Here is a 16,599-nt window from a genome sequence, read left to right on the forward strand (position 1 = left end):
GCTAAGTCATTCACAGTTGATCATCTTTAAAATATTGTGGTAAAGGGGTAGCTAGGTGGCACAGTGGATAAAGCACTGGCCCTGGATTTAGGAGGACCTGAGTTCAAATCCGACCTCAGACACTTGACACTTACTAGCTGTGTGACCCTGGGTAAGTGACTTAACCCCTATTGCCCCATCAAAAAAAATATTGCTGTAAGTGTGTATAAAGTTCTCCTAGTTCTGCTCACGTCACTTTGTATCAGTTCATGTAAGTCTTCCCAGATTTTTCTGAGAGCATCCTGCTCCTAGCTTCTTATAGCACAATAATATTCTATCACAACCATATATTACAACTTGTTCAGACATTCCCCAATTGGTGAGCATCCCCTCTATTTTCAATTCTTTTCCACCATAAAAAGCTGCTATAAATATTTTTGTACAAATAGGTCCTTCCCTCCACTTTTTATTTCTTTGGGATACAGACCTAGTAATGGTATTTCTGGGTCATAGGATGTACACAGTTTTATAGTCCTTTGGACACTTCCAAATTGCTCTCCAGAATGGGCAGATCAGTTTACAGCTCCAGCAACAGTCCATTAGTATCCCAGTTTTCTCATATCACCTCCAACATTGATTCTTTTCCTTTTCTGTCATGTTAGCCAATGTGAAAGATGTGAGGTGATACCTCAGGGTTGTTTTCATTTGCATTATTCTAATCAGTAGTGATTTAGCACATCTTTCATATGACTGTAAATAGTTTTGGTTTCTTCATCTGAAAACTGCCTGTTCATACCCTTGAACCATTTGTCAGTTGGGGAATGACTTGTGTTCTTTCTGTACATTTTCAACAAGAGGAGCTCTTGTCCTGAACGACTTCCACAAGTTGATTTGTAAAGAGATGGCAGTGTGAGGGAAAGTATTCGGTCCAGGAAGTCCAGCCTCTGACATAGCCTGGCAGTGTGGCCCTGAGCAAGTGGCTTAACCTTTCAATGGAGAAAAGACTGACCCACATTGGTAGAGGGAGTTCCCTCATTTGGAAATTACCCATCCTAATAAAGCCACAGGTGTAGTCTGTGTCCTGATCCTTAACACCAACATGATGCATTATTTTTATTTAGTTTAGAATACACTGGTTCAATATATTACTCAATCTTTGACAAAACTTTCATAGAGCCATGAACATTTTGAAAGTTAATTGCAAGAGTTTTTTCCTCTGGAAAAAGGCTTTGATGATCACACTCCTCACCCTTTTAGCTTTGTAGGGGAGTGGTCTTCCTACAAGGGAGGCATTTCTAGGGGACTGACCCTTCAGTGCCTTTCTTTGACCTCCTGAAGACAATGTACACTCCTTAGTCTGACATGTTGGGCCCTTTCCCACCTGGTGCCATCTAGCTGTCCAGGCTCTGGTGAATAGGTCCCCTCAGTGACCTCCAACATGCTCTGTGCTTTTCTGTCTCCATGCCTTCCCCCCTGTTCTTCACTACACCATATCTTCCTCACTTGTTGAATTCCTAGATCTCCTTTAGCCCCCAACAAAATGGCTTCACTCACCAAGAAGCCTTCTTGGAATTTTTCCAAAAGTGAATGAAAGAAATGACTTGCTTTGTCTGTTGAGTTGCATCCTTCAAGGAAAGCCATAACTATCACTTCCTCCTGAAAGGTGCTTCTGCTCCTTCCTCAGCCCCTTGTGAGCTTTCTCTCATCTGGATTAAAGGCTTCTAGCAACAGGAGCTGGAAGAGACCTTAAGCTGACCACCCATGAGTTTGTTTTCTTCTTTTATGCATAACTGATTTCCTTAGTAGTCCTATGTAGTTTATTTTATACACTCAAAAAGAGAATTCTGAGGATTCCCCAGGCTTCACTAAGGGGTCACCTAGGAGTAGCTGGGTGGTTCACTGGGTAGAGTACCTTATTTCTAATCCCACCTTAGACACTTACTATCATGTCATTCTGGGCAAGTCACTTAATCTTGGTCTGCCTCATTTCCTTCAGTTGTAAAATGGGCATAATGACAGCACTTATCTCACACAGGATCAATGAGATTTGATTACTGTGAGGATCAAATGAAATATTTCTAAAGTGCTCAGCACAGTGCCTGGTCCCCAGTAGGTGTTTAACAAGTGCTTGTTCTCTTCCCCATCTCCAGTGGTCCAGGATACAAAGCAGGTAAAGAACCCATGCATCAGAGGCCATTAAATTCTATCCTCTCCTTTTAAAGAGTAGCAATCTGGGCACTTAGAAGTCTGTGACCACAGCCCAAGGCCACCAAAGGTCTGTGGCTATTCTTACTGATGAACAACAGCCTGATGGAGATCTGTTTGCTTTGCTTAAATCATATGCAAAGTGCCCTTTTTGACCCCCTTCTACACTCTGTGTCCCAGTTCCACTTGGGAGAGACACGCAAACCTGGTGGGTGTCCTTGAATCAAGACAGGACTATTGAGGGGAAAGATTTGGGGTTACATGATCCAGGTTCAAAGCCAGTCCTTGATGCGTAAGTTAAAGGGCAGTGTTGCCTAGTGGCTAGAGTGCTCAACTTGAAATGAAGCATGACCTCTGAGCCTGCCCCCAATACTAGCTTGGTGTGGCATGGCAGCAACTGATGTTTGGGTAAAGAAATTCCACTTGGTTACCATAAATTATAATTGATGAATTTGAAATTAAAATTTATTTTTTAAATTAGTGAGTATTTGTTTTCTTTCCTCCCTTCCTACCCCCTCCCCACCTTGTAAAAATCTTTAAGAAATCAGCCCAGTCAAGCAAGGCAGCTCCAACACTGGTCAGGCCCCCCAGCATCTCAGAAAAATGGAAAGTTTGCAAGGCCCTTCACAGAGATGATCTCCAGGAAGTCTCCCACAAGGCCTGGGGAGGGGCAGCATCATTGCACTTTATGGAAAGAGATGGAGGTGCTAAGTCACCAGTGATTTGCCATTGAAGGCCTAGTTTGAGCTGAGCACTTCCAGCTCCAGCTCCAGCTCTCTGTTCAGTGTGTTGAGGCACAGGGCAGATTTTTCCAACCTTGTTCAGGTGGCAGAGATGCCTTGCTCTGCTTTGTTTCCTGTGTACTTCTCCTGAGATCCTTCATGTGTTTGTGAGAGGAGTCAGAAGGCCTGTTTTCAAATCCTGACCAGCCACTTCCTAGGCCTGTGGCTGTGCGCAAGTCATTGACCTCACTTCTCTCTGCCTCAGTTTCCACAACCAAAAGAGAGTTACTGATTCCTATGCTTCCTAAACCTGAGGGCCTTTGAAAGGGTCCAAAGTTAGGTCAGCACCAGCTGTTGCTGCAGGTTACCCATCAGTTCTTGGAAGTCAAGAAACAGGCCCGCCAGATCTCTGGATCTGCTCCCCACACCCAACACAGGCCTGGGCACACTAGGCTTTACTTTGCTGAGACCTGGGGGAGGAGCCTTTATATTTTGTGGGACTTTTTCCTGTCATTGGGGTATTCCAGTACTCCCCTCCCCATTATGTAGATCGTGTGCCTTGGTCATAAGGGGGGGTGGGGGGGCTGGTCAGTCCCCTACATGCTGCCCTCCCTATCTTGGTCTTCCTCTTCAGGCTACTCCAGCGTCATTGCTTATAAAAAGGAATAGTCGATCCCTGCTTGCACCGCCCCCCCCCCCCCCCCCCCCGCAGGTAGGCCCTTTGTGACTGATCAACTAAACTCAAAGAGACTGTTTTCTGGGGGGGGGGGGTAAAATGGTGGTGCAGGAATTTTGAACAAAAGTCTCGCCTCCTACAACCCGGGGCAGGCATTCTCCGCTTTGTTCCATCTCAGTTTTGGGGGCACAGAGACTTGGCCCCCAGGGCCCTGCTCCACAGAACCCCAATCCGGGGGAAGGGGGCCTTTTGGAGATCTTCACCCAGAAGCAGTCAAGTTGAGCTCCCGAAGGGGGCCCTAGGCAGTGACTGATCCATGCTGGCTTCCAACCGTTTACCATCTTTTATGGGGGGGGGGCAGGATGGAAGGAGGGGAAAAGGGGGTGAACAGCCCAAGCCACGCCAGTGTCTCCAAAAGTCCGCGAATCTCTGTTGCGGAGGGCTGTTTACATGTACAAAAATTTCACAATGAATTTTCTCACGTCGAAATGCTGGGGACCCGAGAGGAGAAAAAGAGAGAAGAGATAAGTGTAGACAGAGAGAGAAAGTGAAAGAGCCAGAGAGAAAGGGGAACAAGAGCGGGGAGGGAGACTGAGAGAAAGGGGGTGGGAGACGCAGAGAGGGGGGAGGGGGAAAGAGACAGCGAGGAAGGGGAACACGGAGAAAGAGAGAAAGCGAAAGGAGACCAAGAGAGGAGGAAAAGACAGAAACAAAGGTGGAGGAGGCAGAGAGAGAAAGTGAGAGTGAGACACAGAAAGAGACAGGGAGGGAGGGGGAGGGGGAAGAGACAGTAGCAAGAGGCCATCAGGGTGACCGCTACCGCCCCCACCCCCAGTCCTGCAGCCTTTCCCCTGCCAGCCGGTGCCCCTGGTCAGGCGGGGCAGGCTGTTTCGAGGAGCTGCCCCTTCGCCGCCCAGCCCGCATTTAGGGGGCCGGGTCGGGACGCTGCAGTAGGCTTAGGGGGAAGGGGACCGAGGCCCTGGCAGCGACCCCGCAGCCCGGCCCCGGCAGCTCCACGATTCTATGTGTGTGTGTGTGTGGGGGGAGGAGGGGATGGAGACCCAGGGACCGGATGAAGAGCGGGAGTCTTGGGGTGGAGAACCAGGCCCCGGCCAACCTGCCGGCCCTCTTCCCCCGCACTTTCCAAGTTCCCTTGGCCCAGAGTTTGGGCCGCTCTCCTAGGCTCCTTCTCCTTCCCCCTTTCCTCTCCCCCTTCTCTCTCCCCCTTCCCTCTCCCCGTTCCCCCTCCCCTTCCCTTGTTCTCTCTCTAGCTTACCGCGGAGCCCCCAGTGCGCATGTACCGATGGGGGGGGCGGGGGGCGGAGGATTCTTTCAGTCCCTTCTCTCCCCCTCCCCCTCGCTCCTCTCCCCCTCCCCCCTCGATCTTCCCCCTCCCCTGCCCGCTCCATCCGGGCACTGCCGAATTAGCATTGACGGCCGAGGCACAACTTTTTCCCGAGGCCGAGGGAAATCCAGGCGCGCACTCGGGCACGGAAATATAGTCCCTGCCTCCCTCCCTGCCTGCCAGCCGGCCTGCCTCCCTCCTTGCCTCTCTCGGGCTGGAAGGCGGGCTCCGGGCGGTGGGCAGGGGCTGGGTCGTCTGGGCGCCCCTGGGGAGGTCAAGTACTGCGCCCAGGCGCCCACTCCCACTCCCACTCCCACTCGCACTAACTCGCGCTCTCCCCACTCGCACACTCCCAACTTGCTTTGCAGCTCCCGGAGTTGTTCCTGCCTGCCCTGCTTGTCGCCGCTCTTCGCCCGCTTTTTCTTCTTTTCCCCAGGAGCTCGGTTGGAGGGGGGTGACTATCGTGGTCCGGCTAGGGGAGGGGGGCCGTTTGCTGGGGATTTTTTGGTGGGGGAGGGGGCAGGTTCCTCCCCCCTCCCCCGCCCCGTCAAGTTTTCCCCCTTCCCCTTCCTCCTCCTCCTCTTCCCCCTGGAGGACGCGAGGGGATCGTAGCCCCATCTCTACTCCCCTGTGAGGCCTGACAACCTCCCTGGGATCGAGACTCCAACTGGCTGGAAAGTGCCCGACAAGTTCCAGGAATGGAGCTCCAGAGCCTCCAGGAAGCGTTAAAAGTGGGGATCCAGGGTCATCAGGTAAGTGGGGATGAACTCTAGTCTTGGGAGTTAGCCCCGAGAGACCAAGACCAACACCGAGAGACTGAACGGGGGGAGGGGGGGTACTGGGGAGGGAGGGGGGGAGAGAGAGAGAGAGAGAGAGAGAGAGAGAGAGAGAGAGAGAGAGAGAGAGAGAAAGACGGAGAGACAGAGACAGAGAGAGACCCGTATACCCAGAGTTCTAGCGAGAGAAAGAGATCGAGTCTTTCAGAGAGAACTGGGGACCAGGGCTCCGCGTGTACGGAGGGATTTGCTTGGCTCTCCCGTTACGAGCAAAATACATGGAAAAAAAATAACTAGTTTCTTCTCTCTCTTTCCCCTCCCCTTTTGCTCAGGGCTCCCATCGCTATCTCGCTGGGGGGGGGGGGGGCTTGTCGAGGAGAGGGGATTCGAGGTTCGCATAAATCCCCCCGACCTGCTCCCTGCAGCCCGCCGCCCCCTTCCTCCCCTACACCATCCGCCCACTTTGCCAAAGTAGTTTTGCAGAATGTTGCCCGGAGTTCTGGGTTGTTCTCGCCGGAATCCGGAGTGATCTTGCGACTGCTGGTGCTTGGGCGAGTGTTCATGAGTGTTCATGAGTGTGAGTGTGAGTGTGTGTGTGTGTGTGTGTGTGTGTGTGTGTGTGTGTGTGTGAGAGAGAGAGAGAGAGAGAGAGAGAGAGAGAGAGAGAGAGAGAGAGAGAGAGAGAGAGAGCGAGCGAGAGAGAGAGCGAGAGCGTGCGTGTGTGTTGGAGAGATTAGGACGAGACCTGAATATTTATGAGCTTTGCTTGAAACTGACTCGCAGTGTTTACTTGGCTCTTTGTTCCTTCCCCCCCCCCCCTTTCCAGTTCACTCGCACTTACACACAAACACACACTCACACGCACAATCTCCTTGTCTCACACTCACTCCTATGTCTGGCTTTTGGGGGGTTGATTTGTAAAGAAAACAATCACTAAACTTGAAGCCCTTCGCGATCCCTCCTTTGGGGTGATTAAGAGAAAGACCGGACCAAACTAGTTGCTCCGATGAGGCTTGGCGAGCCACAGGTAAATGCAGACCTTGCCTGCTTGCCGCCGGGGCTTCTCCTGTTGGCATCAGAGCCCTCGTGCCAGGCGCCGAGAGGGAGAAACTTTATCGGGCCCAGATTGCCGGTGGGGCTGTGCTCCGAGCTCCCCAGCGGCTCCAGGCTTTCCTTTCCCCTCCTCTCCTCTCCGTTCCTCTCCCCTTGCTGGGCAGTTGATAACCTGTCTCCGTCTTCCTGGTATCAGTCATTTATTTCTTTCTTTTTATCGCTCTCTCTGCAGAACGGCGACCTTAAGAAACAGCTCGTAGAGAGGCATTCCCGGCTACCGGCCCTAAGCGAGAGACAAGTAAGGCTGGCTCCCGCCGTTCTTCACTCATCTGCCGGTCCCGAGGTGACCAGGGTTTGGACAATGCACTTTCTCAGTGTCTGAAAAGTGGTTGCGTTAGCGAAAAATGCCTTTAGGCCGGAATCCTAAAGTTCTTCGGGGAGCCCAGGTGGGCCCTTGTGGCTCGGAAGCGACCCCAGATGCAGCCTGGGCCAGGGCCAGGGCAAGGAGGAGGGATGTAAATTACTCTATTACTCTGTGTCTCCCCCCCCCCCCCATGCAGAACCTGGGTTCAAGGCTCCACTCCCTCCGCCCCCCACCAAGGCGTCCATTTTGAGTTGGTCGACATGTTTTAGGAATAGGAACATTGCTGCTGTCTTGGGCTCCTTGGCACTACTGGCCTTTTGCTTGTCCGGGGCAGTGGGGGAGCTGGGGAGGGGGGGGGGCTGGGGAGACAGAGGCGACTTGTCAGCAGTTTCTGGTTTCTGTGGCAGAGGTGGTCCGAATCGATCACTGGAAGACCTCCCCCCACAATTGACCGATTTCTTTTCTGGGCTAGGGGACCCTTCCCATCCCCTCTCCCTTTTTTCCTCTCCCGTTTCTCTTCTCTCTACCCCCCCCCCCCCCCGGCACTTGAACTCGTGTTTGTCCTCTGGTTGTCTTCCCTGCCGAGGTCCTGCCCCGGCGGAAGGGAGGGGGAGGGAAGGGGAGAAGAAAGACAAAAAACCCAAAAAACAAAAAATGGTAATTAACCAAGCCGACCTCGGCCGATACAATCCTCCCGAACTTGGAGCTGCTGCCTTCTTTTTGTTCATTTAAAAAAAAAAAGTTTGCCTCTGAGAAGATGTCGGGTTGCCCTCCCCCTTTCCAATCTTTCTTCTGTCCCTTCCTCCTCCCCCCTCCCTTTTTTCTCCCTTCCTCCCGGCTGAGGGAAAAGTTGGCCATTGTGAGTTTGTTCAGCTGAGATCAGCTGATGGCGAAGAGCCGGCGTGGTTAGGTTTCAGCACCACGAACAGATGCCGCTGAAACGTCTTCCACGCTCTGCAAACGCGGCTCCCTTCCTCCCCCCTCCTCTCCCCAGCTCCTCCTCCTCCCCCTTCCTCTTTTCCCCCTTCCCCTCCCCCTTCCCCCTCCCCCTCCCCTTTCTGTACTTCTGCAAAACCTGGCAGCTTGCAAAACCCATCCAGGATCTGCCGGATTGCAAAGCTTCCCCCCGCCGACCCCCTTTCTGCCTCCCAGCCTCCCCTCCGTCTCCACCCCTCCCCTCCCCCCATAACTAAGAACTTTCTATATCGCGTCCAATTGCATCTCCCGCAGCTTTCCGAAAGACCCTTCGGCGGAGATTCCCCCCTCCCGCTCGCCCATATTCTCTCTCTCTCTCTCTCTCTCTCTCTCTCTCTCTCTCTCGCTCGCTCGCTCGCTCGCTCTCGCTCTCTCCCTTTCCCTCTCCCTCTCCCTCCCTCTCCCTCCTCCTCCCCCTCCCTCCTTCCCTCTCCCCTTCTCTTCCTTTCTCCCTTTCTCTCTTCCTCTCTTCTCCCTCTCTCTAATCCCCTCCCCCTCTATCTCTCTTTGCTTTCTTGTCTCTCCTCTCTCTTTCCCTCTCCCTCTCTTCTCTCTCTCCCTGCCCCTCCTTCTCTTCCTTGCATCTCTCCCTCCCCCCCTCTCTTTTTCTAGATCTCCCCCATTCTTTCTCACACTCTCCTCTCCCTCCGATCTCTTCCCTGAATCGATCGCTTTTCCTTTGGAATGCTGCATAGCTCTCTCGGACCAAACTTGGAGCCGAGCCTTAGACCTTCCTCTCCCTCGCCCCCACCCTCAAAAGAATTTTTTTATTTGCCAAATCTCCCACTCCATGGCTAGTGAAAAGAGGAAGACTTCTAGGTTAATTTTTCTTGGTTGAGAGGGGAGGGGGAGGTCGTGGTTGACAAAGCTGCTGCTGAGGATGTTGGTGGCTAAGGCCTGGGGTGAAGGTGGGGGGAGGGGGCGCGGAGAAGAAACTGAGATTGAAATGGTTTATTTAAGGAGTCACAGGGAAAGTTGAAAAGTGATGGAAGGTTGGGGGAGAAATATGGCTGGTTCTGTCGGTCTGTAAGATAGTCGTGGAGGGGGAGGAGGAGGAGGAAGAGGAAGAGGAAGAGGAGGAGATGAAGGCGGAGGGAGAGGAATGGCTTTTGAAAATGAATGAATTGTGTTTTGTGTTGTGTGTATGTATCCTTTTTTAAGCCCCAGCTCTCTTCATTGTGCCCGAGTTGGTCAGCGTTCCCCATTTGGTAGTGGGAGCTCCCATTTTGTGTTGAAGGGGGGGGTTTCTCTCTCCTCTCAACATGGAGAAAAGTCTGCAGAGTTTGGGGGTGGGGGAGGGGCCCCATTCATGCCGAACATTACCATTTTGATTGCTTCGATGCCATTTTTTGGAGGGGGAGGGGTTAGAATGCCCGATTCAGCCGAGCACAAAGATGCTTAATCACTGGATGGAATCAAATCAGGGACTTTCTTTTCCTTAAAAAAAGAAAAAGGGGGGGAGAGAAAAGAGCAAACCTGACGCGAAGTGATAACTAAGGGTTCCAAGTATTGTGGATTCTTCCCCACCCCAGTAAAACAGCAAGTCGATGACTCCCCCGAGTCTATATAAAAAGGGGGACATCTCCTCGGATTGAGGTCTCTTTTGCGGCTTCTCTCTGCCACTCGCCCCCGATTCTATAACAGGGCTTCCTTCCGTGGGGGGTGGGGGTCGGAGTGGGGGTGTTGAGGATCTCTTCAGCGGATTGTGGGAGGGCCCTGGATTTCTGATCCACCTCTTCCTCGATCGTAGCATCTACTTCAAGGCTGTTTCAGTGTGTATGATGGTGGTTAGTAGATGAACGACTATTATTGGATGTCGTGGTGGAATTTGGCCGAGGCTGAAAGCCCCACTAGGGAAGGTGGTCCAAACATCGAGATTTGATTTGGCCCAAGATGGTTTTGGGTCCAAACGGCCTTTTTGCCTTCAATCTGAACTCCCAGAAACAAGGCTCAGGCAGCTCCTGGCCATTAACAAAAGAAAGAAAGAAAAGAAAAAGAAAGAAAAACACTTTAAAAACAAACTCCTTTCTATCACTCCGATTTAAAACAAAACAAAACAAAAACAACTCATCACTAAGTTAGAGAAAAGCCCTGCATAATGATAAAGATTTGGCCTGTTAGGTTGGAACTCAGATTTGTAGCTGCAAATGTTTTTTTCCCCAGTTTCCCTTTGTGGCATTTTATATAACAAGGGCTCGTAAAGAAGGGAGAGAAGGGGAGGGGGGAGGGGAGAAAAGAGGAGGGAGGGCTGGGGAGGAGGAGGTGGTGTAGCATGCTAATAAACCTGCCTTGTCTCTCTCTGGGAAGCCTGGAGTTGAAACCCATCAGAGGTCACCAATGAAATGAGTTTGGTGGACTTAATGTGAGCTTGGCTGGGTCTTTCCTTCAGAGAGTTGGCCAATGATTGGCAGGCTCCTACTTGGAAAGGTCATTAAAGGTGCTTTCTGAGAAATTTCTAGGCTAGACCTGAGGGGTCCTTGAGACTTGTGTCTTAACTAAATGGTTGAGACACTTTTAGCCTGCTCTGCTCAGGAATAGTGAACGCCATCACACCACCCTACTCGAAATCTGGACAGCGTCACATCCTGGTGGGGTTAGAAGGGAAGTTCTGGGGATGTTTCACTGCTCTGAACTTTTTACAAAAGCCTGTCCCTGTGGAGGGAACAGAATAAGCATTTATTATAATACCTAATATGTGCCAGGCATTGTACTAAATGGATCACAAATATTATCTGATTTTATCCTCACAACTCCAAAAGATAGGTGCTGTTAATGTAACCCCCATTTTACAACTGAGACAAAGATGTCAAGTGACCTGCCCAGGATCGCATAACTAGTAAGTGTCTTCTATTAAATCTGAACTCATGTGTTCCTGATTAGAAGCACAGTGCTCTATCAACTTTACCATCTAGCTGCCTAACTGTAAGGACAACTCACTGTCACTTTTGTTTGGATGTGATGCATTTGTCCCCTAGAATGAATTTGTGCATTCCATTAAGAGGCACATGTGAGTGATGAAATCGATAGCCAAATGAATGGATGAGAACATTATCCATATCAGTTAGAAATACAGTTGAAGCAAATGATGTATTTCAGTGTCCCATTCATCAATTTCCTATTGGATTCCTTGAAATGTTCCATTAGTATGAAATGTCCTTCCTCCTAAAGTTGTGCATGTAAATATAGGTAATTTGTCTGAATTTTTATTTTATTTTATTTTTAAAGAACTCACACATTAAATGAGGAAGTAGTTTGTTAGGGAAATTTTCTTGCTTAAGGCATTCCAGTGATTCCAACCTTTGCCTCCACCATGATGGTTTGGAGGTAGAGAGTGGAGAATGTGTTCCTTACCTGTTTTTTCATTTCCCCCTCTTTAAAATGATACCAGTAACACATCATGGCAGATACCCTTAGAAGAAGGCAGAAATAAGACTTCCTTCTTGCTCGACTCTTTGCCAAAAGGATAATGCCTCTTCTTTAACAAGCTAGGATATGTGAAGACTATTAGTTGGCCCACTACCTTGAGAGTAAGAGATCACATCCAGAGAGGATTTTTTCCCAATTTTTTTTGGGGGGGTGGTTGGGATGAGGGTTAAGTGACTAGCCCAGGGTCACACAGCGAGTAAGTGTCAAGTGCCTGAGGTCAGATTTGAACTCCTGAATCCAGGGCCAGTGCTTTACCCACTGTGCCACCTAGCGGCCCCCTAGGCAATAACAGTTTAATTGAAATCATCCAGCTTTGGAGCGTTTCTTTGTAAATGACAGCACCATCCTATGTATTGATCTCTTAAAATGATTTTTCTTCTTATTAAAGAAGTGACCTCCTATATGGATTGTGAACACCCCATATAATTCTAACCTGATTAAGTTGTTCTTCAGAAGCTCCAACTTTACAGTCAACTCAAAGTGAAAAATGAAAAGTGAACCACAAGAAATGAAAACAGACGAAAATGTTCCCAAATTAATGGATGTTAATGAGGACCATTGCCTGGCCAGAAAGAAGTTATAAATGAAGTGGGGCCTTTCATGGACAGTTGTATTTGCAGACTCAGGATTCAGAGTCTTCATGAAAGATGGAAGGGACATAGCCACTACCAGGAAAGTCTCTAGTCTTTGCCAGAACTTGCCAGTGATGGGGAAGACCCACTAGGCTTTGCCTGTGCTATCCTGTTCCAGATGAAGCTCTCGTTTGGATGCATACTCGGGATACTTCTTTAGCAAGAGTGAACTTTGGGAGACGGTTTCCCCAAACTGTTGTCTTCCTATCATAGAATAGCAGTGCCTGGTCCAGCCCCCTTATTTTTTTCAGCTGAGGAAACTAAGGTTAAAAGAGGTTAATCGACTTGCTCAAGGTACTAAGTAGCAGAGGCAGGTTTTAACCCAAGTCTTCTGATAGAGTCCATTTTCCATTTTTCCTGTGCCACAAGGGAGTTTCTGCTCCCTCCCCCCATCCCCCAGCTGCTTGAAGACCTGGCCTGAGGATCTGATTCCATATGGATTACTCTCTACAGGAACATCAGTAAATTCTGTTGACTTACCTTTTGAAGGAATCAAACATCTTTGAGTACCTACAGTATGCAGAGGGTGTAAAAACTAGATAAGACACCCTTCCTACATGTCCTCATGAGATTTAGTTAGTCATCAAAATTTTAAAAGTCTACCCTGTGTCAGGCTCTGTGCTAAGTACTGGTATACAAAGACAGGCAGGAATCCCTGCTGTCAAGGAGCTCCCAGTCTAAGGCGGTGGGTTTGGAAGACATGCATGCAGACAACTATTTACAAGTGAGTTGTGGACAGACTAAATTGGAGAGAATTAGTAGAGGGAAGGCACTAGCATTAAGGAGGACCAGGATGGACTTCTTATAGAAGGTGGGATGGAGGTGGAGATGAGGAGAGAGAGTGTTCAGGCATGGCGGGTAGACAGCTAAGGAGAATGCCCCTAGTTGGGAGTGGAGTTTCTTGTGTAACAGCAAGAAGAGCAGCCCTCGGCTGCTCTGTCCCTGGCTTACCTAGTGTTCAAGAGGGTATAAAGATATTGGAAAAGTGTGTGGGAGTGGGGGAATGGAAGGTGCAAGAAGACTGGAAGGATAAGAGGGGGCTTGGCTATGAAGGTCTTTGAAGGCCAATAGATTTTGTGTTTGCTTTCAGGGGCGATAGAACCACTGAAGTTAATTGAGTTGACGTGGGGGTGACACATTCAGACCCACACTTTAAGAAGATCAGTTTGGCAGCTGAGTGGAGCACTGGCTGGAGTGGGGAGAGACTTGAGGCAGCTATGGCCATAGTTTAGGTGTGTGTGATGGGGGCCCTCACCAGAGTGTGGTAGTATCAGAGGAGACAAAGGGGCACACTGGAGAGATTCTACGAAGGTAATATCAAGAAGTTTTGGCAACAAATTGGATATGGGGGATGAAAGTGAAGAATAGACGATGATACCCAGGTAGAGAGCCTGAGTGACTGGGAGGATATGGGTCCTCTCACCAGTAATAAGAAGGTTGGGTGCCATGTAGAGAAAGCTTGTGCATTTGTTTTTTTGTTTTGTTTTTCTAAGCTTGTGCATCTGTAAAAAGTCCTACTGGCATAGGGTCCTTTATTTCCCCTCTCTTGCCCAGGGCTTGCCTTCTGGGTGATTGCCCACACCTGGTCCCAGCCTTATTTTGAGCCCCATCTCAATACCTCTGTGTCTGTGTCCTTCTGGCTTGGTTTACTCAATCTTTGCTGGTTAACACTTCTTAGCTGCTTGATTTGGGGAGGGAAAGGGGGGTAAGGCTTCTATTTCTCTCCCACCGCTGCTCTGTGATAGGGCTTTGTACTGGGGTTGGGGTAGAATGAAGCTCTCTGGACTCTCAGATGAAGGGCTTTTTGTACCATCTAACTTCTCTCTCCATGGATCCATCTCCCTCTTTGGTTTTGTTACATCTTTCCTTTTCTTCTTCTTCTTATCCTTCCCCTTCCCATCTTCTTCCTCCTTTTCCTCCTTATTTCCTCCTTTTCCCTTTCCTGTCCCTCCTCTCCTCCTCTTCCCACCTCCATTTTTGGCCTCCTTCCTCTCCATGTTTCTCTGCCCCCACCCCCTGCCTTCTTCCCTCTCTGCCCCACATGGATGCCTACTCCTGGCATGGGTCTGGCTTAGGGAAGCACAGGTCTGGGCCAAACTTCCTTTGGGGCACTCTTAGTGAGGGTGATGCCCACTTTGGAGCTAGCATCTTTCCTTCTGTCTTGCTGACTTTTTCTGCATGGCAGTTGCTTGGTTCACTGCTGAGTGGCCTCAGAGAAATATCCTTTCTACCTACTCTAAAGTGTTTGTTTTGATATTTTAGCCACTCAAAAGACCAGCTGTCTGAAGAATGAAGCTGATCTCAATGAACTTTGAACTTCTTCAGAGAGTACTTCTGATGATGGCTGCCTTTGATCCTTTAATGATGCCTGGTTAGGGGGGTGGCCTAAGATACCTGTTGTGGACCTAACAAGCCCCCTCCCTAGGTCATTGACTCCAGAGAAGGGAAGTGGGGTCCCTCAAGACCAAAGTCACGCCTTATGGTATACAAGGTGTTTCCCACCCATTGCCCCTCTGGAACTGCCTGTGGTCCAGGGAGGGGGTGGCCCACAGTAGGTGGGTGGGAGTTGGCCCCATTTTACAGAGAGTTCAAGGTGAAGGGACTCACCAAGGGTCACCTGGGCCTGGGCCTAGGCCCTTCTGACTACAGTCTCCCAGAGTGTCAGAGCTGGGTGGGGCCTTGGAACAGGAAGGGCCAGAGCTAGCTAGCTATACAACCCTTTAAAATTGGCCAAGCACTGTGCATATATCATCTCCTTTGATCTTCTGCAAATCAGCAAGGGAGGTGCTGCTTTCTAGATGAGGAAACAGCCTCAGACAGCGTGGCTGGCTTGTTCTGGGCCAGTGTTGGGACTCGAATCTTTCTGACCCAAGTTCAAGCCTCTATCCACGAAGCCCCTTAGCTGCTGCCTGGAGAATGCCAGGATGACTAAGCACTGGGAGGTCCTTAGAGGTCATCCAGCCTAATCCCTTCCTATTACACCTGGGCAAACTGAGGCCCCAAGTGGAGCAGTGATCTGCTCCCGAAGCAGACAGCTCTCGGGGCTGTGCAATACCATGCTTGTTTTCTCTTTGCTGTAAACTAGGGTCAAGGCATTGGGTGGGGATGGTTTCAGGGCACAGTGTAAAGGATGTGGTTAGTCTCTGGTCCAAGAGCACCAGGCTTTCTGTCTGGGATATCCCTCCTTGTGCCTGTGGAAACCTTTATTTGAGCTTTATGTGAAGCCTGATGGTCAGGCCTGTCCGTTGGCAGTGGCCATTTATCTGAAGCTTCATGGACAGAGCCTGGAAGACTTGGGTTCAGATCCTGCCTCTGACACTCACTGCCTGGAGGACCTGAGGCAAGTCCCTTCACTTGTCTAAGTCTCAGTTTCCTCATCTGTAAAATGGAGATGATGATGATACTTAAAATATCTGCCTCCCAGACTTTTTACCAGGCTCCAATTATACCCCCCCCACATCCATATGTGTGTGTGTGTGTGTGTGTGTGTGTGTGTGTGTGTGTGTGTGTTTGAAGCACTTTATCAAGGCCGGTTATTTACTATTGTTCTTATTATTATTGTTTAGTGCTTCATGGGTACAAAACATTTTATAGCCAATCTCCAGAAGCCCTGTGAGAAGAGGCAGTATATGTATATATATATATATATGTATGTATGTATGTATGTATGTATATATTGGCAGGGCAGTGAGGGTTAAGTGACTTGCCCAGGGTCACACAGCTAGTAAGTATCAAGTGTCTGAGGTCGGATGTCACATTTGAACTCAGGTCCTCCTGAATTCAGGGCCGGTGTTTTATCCACTGTGCCACCTAGCTGCCCTCTTTTTGTTTGTTTGTTTTTCAGCATATATATTATTATGCCTGTTTTATGGATGAGGGGAAAAATAGGAGCTAGAGAAATGGAGTGGACTTGTCCAAGGTCTCCCAGCTAGTAAAGGGTAAGCCTGGACTACAACCCAAGTCTAATTCTAAGGACATTAAGCTGCCCCTGTCCTTCAAAAGGAACAAAACCAAACCAAATAATTTTTGAGCTTGGATAATAATAACCAGTAGTTTTGTGGCACTTTGAAACTTGTGAAGTGCTTAAGAGACAGAATAGAGAAGTGGGTAGAGTGCTAGGCCTGGAGTCAGGAAGACCTGAGTTCAAATCCAATCTCTGAAACTTACTGGCTGTGTGACCTTACTAGCTGTGGACCCTGTTTGCCTCAATTTCCTCAGCTGAAGAAGGAAATGGCAAACCAATTTTATTTTCCTTTGCCAAGAAAACCCTAGATGGGGCCACAGAGAGTGAGACGCTACTAAACAACAAGAGATGTCCAAGTCCTGGATTTTATAGGTGAGAAAAGGGAAGCTCCCAAAGTTGAAATTACTTAAGTCAGGAATGGAATTCTTGACAGACGGAAGAGATCTGGCGCTTCACCTGGAATCAGGAAGGCCTGAATACAA

The 16,599-nt window shown here is 49.5% G+C and overlaps 1 protein-coding gene across 3 annotated transcripts in view; it reads left to right on the forward strand.

The window, feature by feature from the left end:
* The first annotated feature begins 5,540 nt into the window (after window positions 1-5,540).
* The window catches only part of PHF21B (PHD finger protein 21B), a 133,930-nt gene continuing 122,871 nt past the window's right edge, over window positions 5,541-16,599 (forward strand). For all 3 annotated transcript variants that reach the window (XM_043965104.1, XM_043965105.1, XM_043965106.1), the window contains exons 1-2: window positions 5,541-5,679; window positions 6,989-7,099. In XM_043965104.1, the coding sequence (XP_043821039.1) occupies window positions 5,626-5,679; window positions 6,989-7,099 (165 nt within the window). In that variant the 5' untranslated portion in view covers window positions 5,541-5,625. The remainder of the gene's footprint in view (window positions 5,680-6,988; window positions 7,100-16,599) is intronic.

The sequence above is a fragment of the Dromiciops gliroides genome, chromosome 5, assembly GCF_019393635.1.
Source record: "Dromiciops gliroides isolate mDroGli1 chromosome 5, mDroGli1.pri, whole genome shotgun sequence".
Taxonomy (NCBI): Eukaryota; Metazoa; Chordata; class Mammalia; order Microbiotheria; family Microbiotheriidae; genus Dromiciops; species Dromiciops gliroides.